This window comes from Lepidochelys olivacea, assembly GCF_965140295.1.
Source record: "Lepidochelys olivacea isolate rLepOli2 genome assembly, chromosome: 1".
NCBI classification, from domain to species: Eukaryota; Metazoa; Chordata; order Testudines; family Cheloniidae; genus Lepidochelys; species Lepidochelys olivacea.
In genome coordinates, this window is record NC_140411.1 from 328821004 (window position 1) to 328835392 (window position 14389).

The 14389-nt window shown below is 39.2% G+C and overlaps 1 protein-coding gene across 5 annotated transcripts in view; it reads left to right on the forward strand.

Moving 5' to 3' along the window:
• Positions 1-931: 931 nt before the first annotated feature.
• ORC5 (origin recognition complex subunit 5) overlaps positions 932-14389 on the forward strand; it is a 121227-nt gene continuing 107769 nt past the window's right edge. For all 5 annotated transcript variants that reach the window (XR_014714288.1, XM_084649628.1, XM_084649629.1 and 2 more), the window contains exons 1-4: positions 932-1080; positions 3248-3440; positions 6748-6840; positions 12528-12725. Coding sequence is in view for 4 of the 5 variants with exons in the window: in XM_084649628.1 (XP_084505754.1) it covers positions 3330-3440; positions 6748-6840; positions 12528-12725 (402 nt within the window). In the remaining variant the exon portion in view is untranslated. The remainder of the gene's footprint in view (positions 1081-3247; positions 3441-6747; positions 6841-12527; positions 12726-14389) is intronic.

The following is a 14389-nucleotide window of genomic DNA, read 5'->3' on the forward strand; positions in this document are numbered from 1 at the left end:
CTGTTGATTAATTGCAGTTAACTCGCGATTAATTAAGAAATAATAATTGTGATTAAAAAATGAATCACAATTAATCGCAGTTTTAATTGCTCTGTTAAACAATAGAATACCAATTGAAATTTATTAAATATTTTGGATGTTTTTCTACATTTTCAAATATATTGATTTCAGTTACAACACAGAATACAAAATGTACAGTGCTCACTTTATATTATTTTTATTACAAATATTTGCACTGTAAAAATAAAAGATAGTATTTTTCAATTCACCTCATACAGTACTGTAATAAATCTCTTTATTGTGAAAGCGCAACTGACAAATGTAGATTTTTTTTGTTACATAACTGCACTCAAAAACAAAACAATGAAAAACTTTAGCGACTACAAGTCCACTCAGTCCTACTTCTTGTGCAGCCAATTGCTAAGAGAAACGTTTGTTTACATTTACAGAAGATAATGCTGCCCGCTTCTTATTTACAATGTCACCTGAAAGTGAGAAGAGATGTTTGCATGGCACTTTTGTAGCTGGCATTGCAAAGCATTTAAGTGCCAGATATGCTAAACATTCATGTGCCTCTTCATGCTTTAGCCACCACTCCAGAGCCGAGCTGCTCCCAGTCTTATCATACAATATCAGGGTTGGAAGGGACCTTAGGAGACCATCTAGTCCAACCCCCTGCTCAAAGCAGAACCAATCCCCAATTTTTGCTCTAAATCCCTAACTGGCCCCCTCAAGGATTGAACTCACAACCTTCACCCCAATGCTCAACCCACTGAGCTATCCCGCCCCTGCCCCAACCACATCTGCCACTCCCGGCTCCTCCCCAGCGCTCCCCGTCCCATCCCCCCATCTGCCAACCCCCGAGCTGCTCCGCCTCCTCCCCTAGGAGGTGCAGCCCCCCCCCCATTCAGCTCGGGTGTGGGCACAATATGGGCGCCGACGCTGGGAGAGTTCAATGTCCTAACGCGCATGTGCACACAGTTGGCACGTGCGCATTCAGGGGACCGTAGGCGCAAGGTGCGCATGTGCACGGGCGGGCGCTCGGTTCGGAGTCCGCGGAAGGCGGCGTGCCGGGTCGGGGTGAGTGTGGACGGGTCGGGGGCTGGGAGCGCGCCTGCATCTTGCCTGGGCCCCGGGCGCCGTGAGCGGGGCGGTGACCGCGATCCCCCGACACTGTAGGGCCCAGAAGGGGAGGGGCAGGATCCCCCCGAGCGCCGCAGTGTCTTGGGGGCGGAGGGGCGAGGGGCCCCCACGTCCTGGCGCAGCCGGGGCCAGGCTCGGAGTGGGCGGGGAGGGGGTTGTGGGGCAAAGACCTGGCGCGCAGGGGCACGGAGAGTGGGGTGGCCCCTGGTGGGATTGCTCGCTTGAGCCACCTTCCGCTGGCTGTTGGGCCGAAGCGTGGGCAGAGCTGGGGGATGTTTTTATGCTAAATCCGTCTCCCCTCCACCCCCCGCATAGTGCTGGGGGTGTGGGCCTGGGCGGGATTGCTACCTGCTGCAAAGGTGTGGGGGATGATGGCTACTGCGATGGTGCCCCTGCGGTTTCCACCTGCCCTGACAATGATAGGGTGCTGGCGGGAGCAGGGGTACACGGTTGAATTCCTTCCCCTGAAATTGAAGGGGATAGTACATCTGTGGCATTAGTAAAGTAGCCGCCTACCTCAAAGCTTGCAGCAAAGTCTTGATATGCAGGGTCTGTTGTCTGGTGAGTCCTGGGCTTATTCGGACTCCTGAGTGGGGTATAACGTAGTGCCTTTGGGAGGTGGCAAAATAAGGTGATTGTATTGTCCTCATGCACTAATGCGATGTCATGACAGGCAGCACAAATAGTGTGATGTCAAGATGCACTTTCACACCATATATATTTTTTTTTTTCATGCTGAAGAAATGGGTGGCAAACCTTGAGAATCAGGATTGTTTGGTTCCCCCCTTTCCAGTCCAGAAACAGAGATGCTGTTCTTTTTTCTTTTGTTGTACACTAGGCATAACAAGATTTGCCTCCCATGGGTATTTTAAAGTTTGTAAAGCACTTGGTGTACCATCTTGACATTGGTAACTCACAGGTCAACCTGTCAGCTAATGAGGTATCTTGCTTCATCTAGTCCTATCTTAGCTTGTTTTTCTGACATCTCTTCCTGGATGTCCAGTCATCATTTTAAATTAAACATCACCAAAACTAAGATACATATATATTTAAGTCTTTCTTCTCAGGTTCTCCCCTCTGGCCATTTTCTTTATCAGAGTAGACAACACCGCTATTCTCCCTGTCACTCAGGCAGTGTAGCTTTTAGGTGTCATCTTTGACTGGGTCATTGTGTTTTTAATCTTGCTTTTTAAAAAAAAACAAATCTCTAAAATCTAGCCTTTTTTCCCTCTCTCTTCTAAGTGAAGACTCATCAAAGCCCTCTTCCTGACTTGACTGCTGTAACTTTTGCTTTCCTCCAGTCTGTTCAGATTAAAGATCATTTTTCTGGTTTATCATTCTGATCACATTGAATCCCTCTTTGAGGTGTCCACTGGCTCCCCATTGACTTCCACATCAAATATATGTTTCTTATTGTTACCTTTTAAGTCTCTTTATAACTTAGCACCATCTCCTAACTGACTTAGTAACCTATTATGGTGTCAGCCCCTGCTTTTACTCTGCAAGTGTTCCCATCCCTTATCACCCACCAGTCAGCTGCTTGCTTAAACACCTCTATGCTTGCTGCCATGCTGCCCTTTATGCTTAAGGAAAACTCCCTGGTAATATCTGAAGAGCCACTATTTTATCCTTCATATCCTTCTATAAGGCTGGTCTCTGCTATGATGCTTACTGATAGCACCTTGCTAATCGTGGCTAAGCAGATGACCAGCTGAGACTATTTCTCTCCTTTCCTTTCTCTACTCCTTTACTTCCTATCTACCCTCAAAAAATAAAGTGTAAAACTGCAATTCATGTAACTAGCAAAGTTGTGACAGCATATTGATTGCTCATTTGTTGTATCTACCCCTGTCCTTTTGTTTGTGTCTTTAAATTGTAAACCTTTCAGGGCAGGTGTTCTCTTTTTTTGTTTCTATTTCTGTATAAGGCCCAGCACTATTGGGCCCCAGTCCTGAATGGGGTCTTTGGGTTCTACTGTGATATAAGTAATTGATCATCATTGCCCTTGGTTACAAAGTCTGATTATAAGAAGAGATTGTCACCTCTTATTTAGTTTACTTTTATTTCTCCACACAGGAAAAAATAACATTATTTTATTTTCCAGATCATCGCTTTGGTCCTTTTTGCCTCTTGGAAGGTGACATACATATGCAGTTAGATGACTGATGACAGAAACTTGAATCAAAATGCCTAATTTCGAACATCCAGAGTATCCTGAAGCTACCTTGCTTCACTTGGAAAGTATGGTGCCCTGTCGAGAATCCCAAGTGTCATCACTCATGTCAATATTTGGAGAGGTAGCTCTTGCTATATTGTGTATTTGGGTAGATCATAGATGTTCTACTAAAATGTTTGTTTTTATGGACAGGTTGAAAACAAACTTAAATGCATTATTACTCTGAGCTAGGCTAGCTGTTTACATTGTAATTTGAGATCTTGTATTATCCATATTTCATATCAGCTTCTGGCTAGTAGGTGTCTGATAAACTTGGAAACACAAGATGCTCTAGCTACTGTAAACAAGGGGGAGCTTTATAGCTATTTTCCCCCTCCTGGCTGCTGTTAGTTGGCTTTCCATTACCAGTCATTCTTAGCTGCTGTGAGGTGGTGATAGGAAAGATCCTTGCCCCTCTACTCCTCTCATCTTTTCTTGGGTGGTCCTCCCATATGGATAACTCTGGTACCTGTCTTTGCTGTTGTGCTGGTAGCTTTCCCAACAGAAACAACATGAAACATGATTCTTGATAGCTTCATTGCTGCCTATAAGGCTCTGGAATAGCTGCTATGCAACTTACCAGAGATTTGTTAATTTTTACTCTACTGGTGCTTGGCAAAGCTTTTGCAGTAGCAAAGGCAACGGCGCTTTTTATCTGCAGACTCTGGGAAGGCAGCATGGTATCCATTTACATTCAGTTAACTGTGTAAATTGATGTTGATAGTTTGTCTGGTACCGCAATAGAGTTTTTTTTACAAGGTATATATAAAGCTTAAATACTGGATATTGATGTATTTATTGTAGCTATAAAGGCTGGAAGCTTAATTTGTTTTTAAACAAAAGCTTAAATTCTGCAGAATCTTTATGGCTTAGGCTGTCCCCATGTTTTCCAAGGAAAGCTTTCTGCTTGCCACTGGAGAGTGAATTTTTCAAGCATTGCCTTCAGGACATATTGAAGACTTATCTTTACTTGGGCACTTGTTTTGAAGTCATGACCTGAGTGCATTTAGTTTTATTATTCAGAAGATGTTTTCTGTTAACTTTGTGTCAGTTTGGGTTTCTCAGGCCTTAGCTACACTTGCACATGATACTGCAATAAAGCCTCCCAGAGCGCTCTAACTCACTCCCCATCCACACTGGCAAGGCACGTAGAGCGCTCTGACTCCCTGGCCAGAGCGCTGCTGTACTCCACCTCCCCAGAGGGATAAGGTTTGCTGCATATTGGGTGAGACGCTACAGCATCAGTGTGAATGAGGAGTTACCTTAGAGCACTTTGATTGCCCTCTGGAAATGTCCCATAATTCCATTAACTGAAGTGGGCTCCCTTGTCTTTGTTGTGAACTGTGCCGGCGGAGGTGGCTCTTTCAAAGCTCTGTTTCCGAGAGTGCGGGCTGCTTATCAGCTCTGAATAAAAAACAAACAACTAATGTTTGCTTTGAGTGAGTGAGAGAGAGGCGGGGGAGGAAAGGGGGTCTGTACTTACAAGACAGTGTGCTGACATACTCTCAGCACCCCAAAAAGCCACTCTCCTCCCCCCTCCCATACACACAACACTCTCCACTCCACCGCCTCCCCATTTGAAAAGCATGTTGCAGCCACTGGGATAGCTGCCCATAATGCACTGCTCCCAGTGCAGCTACAAGTGCTGCAAATGAGGCCATGCCAGTGCACTTTCAGCTGTCAGCGTGGACAGACTGCAGCGCTTTCCCTACTGCGCTGTATCAAGGCTGGTTTGACCCAAAGCTCTCTACATCTGCAAGTGTAGCCAAGCCCTCAGTTAATTTAAAAAAAAAAATGTACAGCTGCGTTAAAGCTACAATGGGCACATTTTGACAAAAAATAAAGATATCTTCAGAATGAATTGGATTTGCTTCCAGTCTTCTCCCTCAAATCTCAGTTCTCTCATTTTTATTTTATTTTTTTTAATTTCCCCCCACTTCCTCCTTTTCATTAAATTTAAACTGCTTTGGGTTATCCCTTTAATCATAGGAACATAAGTTTTAACAGTCGGGTAAAATTTTCAAAGCATGATACTCCTAAGATACTTACATGGTTTGGGTAAAATTTTAAATATCAGCAGCTGAAAAAATGGCTGCTCAGGCTTTGTGAAACAATAGGAGAGCTTCAGATATTAATTTTTTATTAGCCCTTAAAATGATTTCTAAGTTTACCTTGAGAAATATAGCATGAATACTACTATACTGGGTAACAACCATGGTTTTAGGTATTATGGGTGAGGAGGCTTGCCTCCCTCTCTGTCCTTCTCCCTCTCCTTTCCTGTTCCAATATCTTCTGTCTTAGCCCTTTTGTAACTTGTATTTATCACTACATAATTTAAGAAATTACACTTTTTTTTTTGAGTTGTAAGCGTAAATTAATTGCTTTCCATTATAGAAAATATCTGGAGGGTGGAAGTTGATATTCAGCCTTTTGACTCTAAAGGAGAGTACTTCTATACTACCAAAAAAAACCCCAAAATGCATAGTAAGACACAGAGCCCGGCTGTGCTACAGTGCTAAAAATAGCAGTGCAGTCTTTCCTGCTTGAGCTCTGCAAACTGGGAAAGGGGTAGGACTCAGGACCTGAGCTCCGGCCCAACCAGGAACATCTAAACTGCTATTCTCCATCACTGGAGATTTTTAAGAGCAGGTTAGACAAACAGTTGTCAGGGATGGTCTAGATAATTAGTCCTGCCTTGAGTGCAGGGGACTGGACTAGATGACTTACTGAGGTCCCTTCCAGTCCTACACATCTGAGTCTAAGATTTTTAGTGATCTTGTTTTTTGCAGTGTAGATGTACCCTTAAAGGGTCAAAAGCAAATACGATCTTAAGGCCGGTCTGACTTCTTTACACATCTTGAATAGTACTCTGCAATTAGTGCCATCATTATCAGTGGGACATCTTGACAAGTAAGCTACTACTCAACATGAGTAAAGGTGGCAGAATCCAGAACACTTTTTTTTCCCTAAAGAAGACATGATCTAACTCGGGTTAGCTAACTTGAGTTAAAATCCCAGTTGTCATTTTCTTATTAGTTAACAGATTGAAGTAAAGCCAACACACTACCTTGTCTTCACTAGAATTTTACCTCAGGTTAGCTAACCTGAGTTAAGAACGCACCCTTTGCCTAATGAAGACACAGCCTTAATGTTCTGGGAGTTTCAGTGGTGGCTTTAGGGCCTTTTTTGAACCCTGCTCTCAGGTTTGGAGGACCATAGAATCAATGTGATAAAATACCATGTTGCATCTTAATTGGAGTGTACTGTATTTGACTCTCTTAATTTAAAACAAAGCTTTTCTTCTGGCAGAAAACTGGATGAGGCAAAGGTCTCTAAATCTCAGAAATAAAGAGAATGTTAAGTATTAACATTTTTTAACTTTTTTCTAGCGTCAGCATTTTAGCTTCCCATCCATCTTTATCTATGGACATACATCTAGTGGCAAGACCTATGTGATGCAAACTCTTCTAGAAATGTTAGAGGTAAGAATAAATTCTTATGAAATTCATAAAACACTTTGAGCCAATGAGGAATTTTAAAAAAAAGAAAAAAGTTCCCAAACTAGCTACTTTCAGTTTGGTGGAGAACTGCAAGAACAATTTATTTTGCTCCTATTTCTTGTCTGTTATTCTTACAGTATCTCTCCCACTTATTGCTTGATGCCACATAAAACATCAAAAAGAAAAGGAGTACTTGTGGCACCTTAGAGACTAACCAATTTATTAGAGCATAAGCTTTCGTGTGCTCTAATAAATTGGTTAGTCTCTAAGGTGCCACAAGTACTCCTTTTCTTTTTGCGAATACAGACTAACACGGCTGTTACTCTGAAACATAAAACATCTTCCTTCTCATCAAGGCATTTTGGATGCTGCACAACACAATGCAAATTAAAATAGAATAAACTCATAAAATTCAAAATTGATAAAAGGAAATGTTCTGGAGTTGGTGGGTCTAGTACAGAAAGGTGGGTGAATGGTAATTAATAAAGGGCCAATGTTGATCATAATAAGCCTGGCTAGAAATTAAAAAGAACAAGCAAACAAAAAGGCTTTTTTTTTTTTTTTTTAAAGTGAGGAGTGGTAAACTAAGATGGCTGTCTGGACTGACTGCAGCAAAGATATCACTCACTGATCTGAGACAGTCATTTACATATTACTTTTTTTGAGCTGAGAAATTCACCTTTAAATCTATTTTATTTGCATATAAAACTGTATTGGTATGCATGCTACAAATACTAAATACCCAAATTTTACTGGTTGTTGGCTATTTGTATTACAGTGATGCCTAGAAGTTCTGATCATGTTCAAGGCACCACTGCACTAGGTGCTGTACAGTATATGAGTAACAAATTAATCATCTGGTAATCAGAAATGCAACATTCACCATTTTCTAGCCATTACAAAATTAAGAATCTGAATAACTCATGTGCAAAGCCATATAACTGCTTAAATAAATATATATAAATATAGCGTATCCTCCTGGTTAGCAAAATGAAGTACCAAAATATACTAACTGAAGTGAATGATTCTCTCTCTAGGAAAATTACTAAAGCACAAATGCAAAATAAGATTAAAATCAATAATTTAAGTTTTTTTCTGTTCACTGATTTAATTCATGATTTAAAATTAGGGCTCTCAAGCAATTAAAAAAATTCTTTTTAATTGCATGATTAATTTTAATAGAATACCATTTATATAAAAAAATTTGGATGTTTTCCACTTTTTCAAATATATTAATTTCAATTACAACAAAATGCGAAGTGTACAGTGGTCACTTTATATTTATTATAAATATTTGAACTGTAAAAACAAAAGAAATACTATTTTTCAATTCACTTAATACAAGTACTGTAGTGCAATCTCTTTATCATGAAAGTTGAACTTGCGAATGTAGAATCATGTATAAAAAATAACTGAACTCAAAAACAAAACAATGTAAAACTTAACAGCCTACAAGTCCATTCAGCCAGTCGCTCAGACAAATAAGTTTGTTTACATTTGTAAGAAATAATGGTGACCTCTTCTTGTTAACAATGTCACCTGAAAGTGAGAACAGGCGTTCGCATGGCACTGCTATAGCCGGCATTGCAAGATATTTACATGTCAGATGCACTAAAGATTCATATGTCCCTTCATGTTTCAACCATCATTCCAGAGGACATGTATCCATGCTGATGATGGGTTCTACTCGATAACGATCCGAAGCAGTGCAGACTGACGCATGCTCATTTTCATCATCTGAGTCAGATGCCACCAACAGAAGGTTGATTTTTTTCTTTTTTGGTTGTTCGGGTTCTGAAGTTTCCTCATCAGAGTGTTGTTCTTTTAAGACTTCTGAAAGCATGCTCCCCACCCCATCATTCTTAGATTTTGGAAGGTGCTTCAGAGTCTTAAACTTTCGGTCAAGTGAAAGTGTTCTTACAACGAACGACATGCTGGGTCATCATCCGAGACTGCTATGACATGAAATATATGGCAGAATGCAGGTAAAACACAGAGCAGGAGACATACAATTCATGGACGCATGTCCTCTGGAATGGTGGCCAAGCATGAAGGGGCATACGAATGTTTAGCATATCTGGCAAGTAAATACCTTGCAGTGATGACTACAACAGTGCCATGTGAATGTCTGTTCTCACTTTCAGGTGACATTGTAAATAAGAAGTGGGCAGCATTGTCTCCCTTAAATGTAAATAAACTTGTTTGTCTTAGTGATTGGTTGAACAAGAAGTAGGGCTGAGTGGACTTGTAGGCTGTAAAGTTTTACATTGTTTTGTGTTTTGAGTTCAGTTATATAACAAAATAAATCTATGGTGAAAGCGCAACTTACAAATGTAAAGAGATTGCACTACAGTATTTGTTATGAGGTGAACTGAAAATTACTATTTATCCTTTTTACAATGCAAATATTTATAATAAAAATAATATAGAGAGACCATTAGACTGCCATAATTGAAAGCTCATTTTGCAAACCTGCAGTCGTGAGTTAAGAGTGTTTAAGAGCTGATTTGAGCAATCTGATAAGGCAAATAAGATGTCATATAAAATATGAGCTTTGAGAATCTTAGAGCTAGGCCAACCTAACTTTGTCCACCCTGTTGGCGTCTTTTACCTTGTTTTATTGATGTGCCTCTTCCTTTACATGACTTTTTTTGGCTAAAAATTGCATCCTGTTTGCGCACTTAACCACTTGAATTTTTGTTGCATCGATGGTGGTGCTGGAGTAGACCCAGCCCCTCTCCCTTTAATTGGTTAACCGGTTAAATGATACAATTTTAATCATTTTAAAGAGTTATCTTTTTAAACTATATTTACATCTCTAGTTAGGATAAGTTCAAGAGAAGGCCTGAAGTGGACAACAGTTTTGTATACTTAGTAACCATTACATCCTTGTGGGCATCTCCATACATGAGGGACTTAGAGCATGTTCCATTAGGTCGAAAGTAGCCTCTACAGCTTGTCTGAAGAATATCTATGTTGCCAAGTTATGCTACACTGAGTTGAAACCATACACTTAGACATCAGTCACTTGACTTGACAACTAGATCTTTGTGCAGTTTGTGAGAACAGTTCTTTAAGTAGCAGTAACCACCATTCAAAAGACAATTTGTTTAAGACAATTTAATCTCCCATGAGTGAGGCTCTTCTTTACAGTACTCAAAAAAGGAGATAAGGATGCTTTCTACTAAACATTGTTTGCATAGGTTGTCAGCATGTATCCACACTTTCCCACATCCACTGAGCCTTTTATATGGGTTCTAATTAAGTGGGACGAGTGTAATGAGCTCAGTACCGGGGCTTCTATATATAACCTTGCATGCGAGGTTTGGTTCTGCAAGGAATGTGTGTGTCCTAGTGACTACTGCTTTCCAGAAGGTTTTGATGTTCAGTGAAGAAGAACATATATTTCCTGAAGAGTGAGGTTCTGTGCCAGCAACCTATTTTAAGAGCTACAGTTGCTAGGTAAGTAACCTTTCATTCCTTCTATATATGTGAGTGAGAGATTCATTCCATTTTTATTATTCTATGTTGTTCCATTAAGGCAGACAGCCTTAACTTTTGAACATTAAAAAGATACTGCCAAAATTGACAGGCCTAAAATTTTACTTAGAAGTAGCAGTAAAATCACCCCCCCACACACCTTTTTAATTTTAAAGCTCATTTTAGTGCTGAGATCTTTCCTCCCCCAACCCCCACAAAGTAATGGCTGAAGCTGTGGAAGAAGTCACAAAACTTGAACTCTTCTGCTGTAAACAAAATAAGAGCAGCTCTGGGTTTTCAGATGATTAGGGGCATAGGTTCTGGTGAAGTTTGTACATAGATCGTGCTGTCTCTCTAACTGGTCAGTTTCATTCCTCTGACCAGTCATGGAGTCAGGGTGGATTGATTTAAATCGCCAAGTGCAAAGCCTCAATTTAAATCTATTTTAATCAGCTTTTCTATTTGTACTTCAGTTATTTTTCTGAAGAGAGGTGCATTCTCATTGGTTGATACAACCATTAAAACATGTTGATTTACAGCCAAATAGAGCCTTAACACTACATTTGGTACTTCTTTTTGCTACCTAGGAGGGTACGCTGTAACTATATACATTTATTTAAGAAGTTATATCTTAATATTTTCAGATACTTATTAATTGTACATTTTAGTATGTTAAAAATGGTGATTGATTTATTGCTTATTTACTATATAATTAACTTTTTGCTCATGATTTGTGTCAAGCTGCATTAGGATGGTAAATGGAGTTTGTTTAAACACACAAAACAGCATGTAAAACTTACTTTTTATTAAACAAAATCTTAAAAGTTTTGGATACATAAACTTCTCTAGTCAAAGTGTTTCACATTTACAACTAAATGATTTATTAAACAGAGGGATTAACGGTAGTCAGTGAATTAAACTAATTATTTCAGGTCAGCCTAGAAAAATAATACAACAGGCTGACCTATTGTGCTATATTTATGAAGCTTGGCCACAAAAGTTAATGTTTTCCCACTGATTCTTTCTTTATATAGAAAAACAGTCTTCAACTCCGTTTTTCATAAAGGCCCATGGTTTCAGAATATTTTTTTTATTTAAATGTTTTAAGAAATAATATGTTTAGGCCTTCACATATTTTGTATTAAATTCACATTTCATTTTAAACAGGCTTATTTTTAAAAGAACTTATTATAATTTAAATAACAAAATAAAAAAGTCATCATTTTTATAATCCACTCTGAAAGGAGTTAAATATGTAAATAACCTTATGGAAATAAGAATCTTATGTATTTCAATGCTTTGACTATACAGGACTTCACACACTGAAGAAGTACGAGTTGTGTACTGTGTTCACACAGACCTGCAACCCAAAACAAACTGATAAAGCTAAATTGTAGCATAACCGCCTTGAAATGTCGATATAAATAATGCTGTAAGGTGATCTTAGGGCTTCTGTTAATGAAAAGTGTTGCAGAAATTGATTTGAGAAATGAAGTGAGGAGATGAGAACCTGAAATAGTGAAGCAGTCTTTGCTACTGTAAAAGCTCATGGCAGGAGTATCTTTGAATACACATCATGCTATATGTAATGCTTCCAATCATCAGCACATTTTCACAGATAAATCATGGGTGCATGCTTCTGACAGTGCATTGGAACTATATATCAATACCTTGTCTCAAGAGCGTATGTGGAAGTTGCATTCCAAATATTTTTTTCTATTTAAACTAAATTCTAGATTTATTTAACATGAAACTTTACTGTCAAATGGAAGTCTGAGACCCAGACTGAGTCAGACGCTTTAGACCCAGTATGTGTAATAGATTAAAAAGTGTGTTTGATCAAAAATACATCCTTCTTTTTTCTTCTTGTGAGTTATTCTGAAGAGGGATTTTTAAACATAATTTACACTGAATGTTTCATATTAGTAACTCGGTCACAAGATAATATGCTTAAAATCTGTTTAGTTGCCCTTTGTGGTATGTAAAATTTTGAATTGCTACACATATGATAATCCATTATTGATCATATTTCTGTAAATATTGTGTGCCTCTGGGGGTGATGCAGTTTATTCCTATGTCTGGGGAGCAAAGAAATTAGAATATTGAGCTCTGATTTTTAACCATTTAGATTATTTTTTATCATTTTGTATTTCTTTCAATATAATTGTCTCTCTCTTCTCCTTTTTTAGCTTCCTCATGTGTTTGTGAACTGTGTCGAATGCTTTACTTCGAGGCTCCTTTTAGAGGAAATTTTGACCCAGTTGCAGAACCTTTCATCTGAAAATAAACACGGTTCTCATGTGCCTTGTGACACATTTAATGATTTTGTACGTCTATTTAAGCAAGAAATTATTACTCAAGATCTACAGAATCAAACAGTATATATTGTAAGTAATTTAATTTGCATGTTTCTCCTGTTTTTATTTTGCTTAACTGTATTTATCAGAGTTCCTGTATGTATGAAAAAATAGGTGTTGCTCATCAATTTACATAGTTTCTGTACTGTGCTGTGTGAGCCCGAATCAAAGCTTATTGAAATTAATGAGAATCTTTCAGTTGATTTCACTGGGGTTTGCTCAGGCCCTATATGCCTCTTTTTAGAAGACTATTCATGTGCAAATACTAATAGTAGATTGTGCTAAATAGTTAACTAAACATTTTAACAAAAAAATGTTGCCAGTAGAGAGAACGGAGTTGATTTATAATGAGGCAGAGAGTCAACCTCACAAATCTCTTTTGGGAGATAGCTCTATTAGAGAGAAACCAAATGGGGGAATAGGGGAAGCTACATGGGGAGTACCCAAGTGGAGAGAGTAGCTAGGCTAGCACAGGTTTAATCTAGAGGTCATGCTGATTGGTTCCAGTGGTGAGCTGGAGCCAGTTCATACCGGTTTGCACGAACTGGTGGTTAAATTTTGAAGCTGGTTTAGACCCGGTTGTTAAAGGGGTGGGGAAGTTCAGGTGGGACGGACAGGATGTGGCCCGCGGGACCGTCCTGTCTGTCCTGCCTGAGCTCTCGGCTGGGGAGGCTCCCATGTGAAATTTTACTGACCCGGCAGTACTCCGAGCCTTCGGTGGCACTTCGGCAGTGAGTCCTTCACTCACTCCGGGTCTTCGGCAGCATTTCGGCAGCGGTTCCTTCAGTGCCACTGAAGACCCGGAGGGACTGAAGGATGTGCCGCCGAAGACCCGGAGCGAGTGAAGGAACCAGTTCTTGAGCTTCTGGCAGCTCATCACTGATTGGTTCCCTTATAAAAAGGGCTGTTTAACTCCCATAAAACTTCAATCTTCATTAGCAAGATTTAAAACTCAGTTCTTACCTGTAAAGGCAGCCAGTGTGGAGAAAAGTAGAGCAATGAAAAGTTAAATTGGCAAAATTTTGTACTTCACATGAACAATGGATGGAGGAAGAAAGGAGTCCAGCAGAAAGACTATAGTTGTACTCCAAGTGAAAAATAATGCATGAAGTATAGTTGTAGTAGCAGAGAACTTCAAATAATATAAATAGTGGACGCACTCTCCAGAATGTATTTTCTTTGGGGAAAAAGGGAACAAAAGATTTGTTAAAGGAGGCCAAATTGACTATGTGACTAAAATTGAAGGTGTTCAGATCGCAAGTTTGATACCACTGGAAGACCTTTTTTTTTTTCTTTTTTTTTTAAATATTCTCTCTAACCAGTTGAGTGTGGTGGTTTGCCTTACTTGAAGTCAAGTAAGGAAGAAGTGAACAAGCGTGTTTAAACATCTTCATGTAAATTTTGCAGGCACAACTAAATGTTTTATATTTTTTTAAAATACATACAGTATTGAGTTGATGAAGTTCATACTCTGTATAGTGGATTCATTAATATCTTGTAACTTATACAGGAGTGTTTTGAATAAAGTTTGAATATTTAAAGAACATGGAAGGTTAGTCAGAACTTTTTTAATAGATAGCTACAAAAGTAAAATGAGTATTCTTAAACATGACTGTAAGATTGAAATGTGTGCCAGGGAATTTTACATAACACCATTGCTTTCATATTGGTATATGACTTAGAGGGGAAAATGC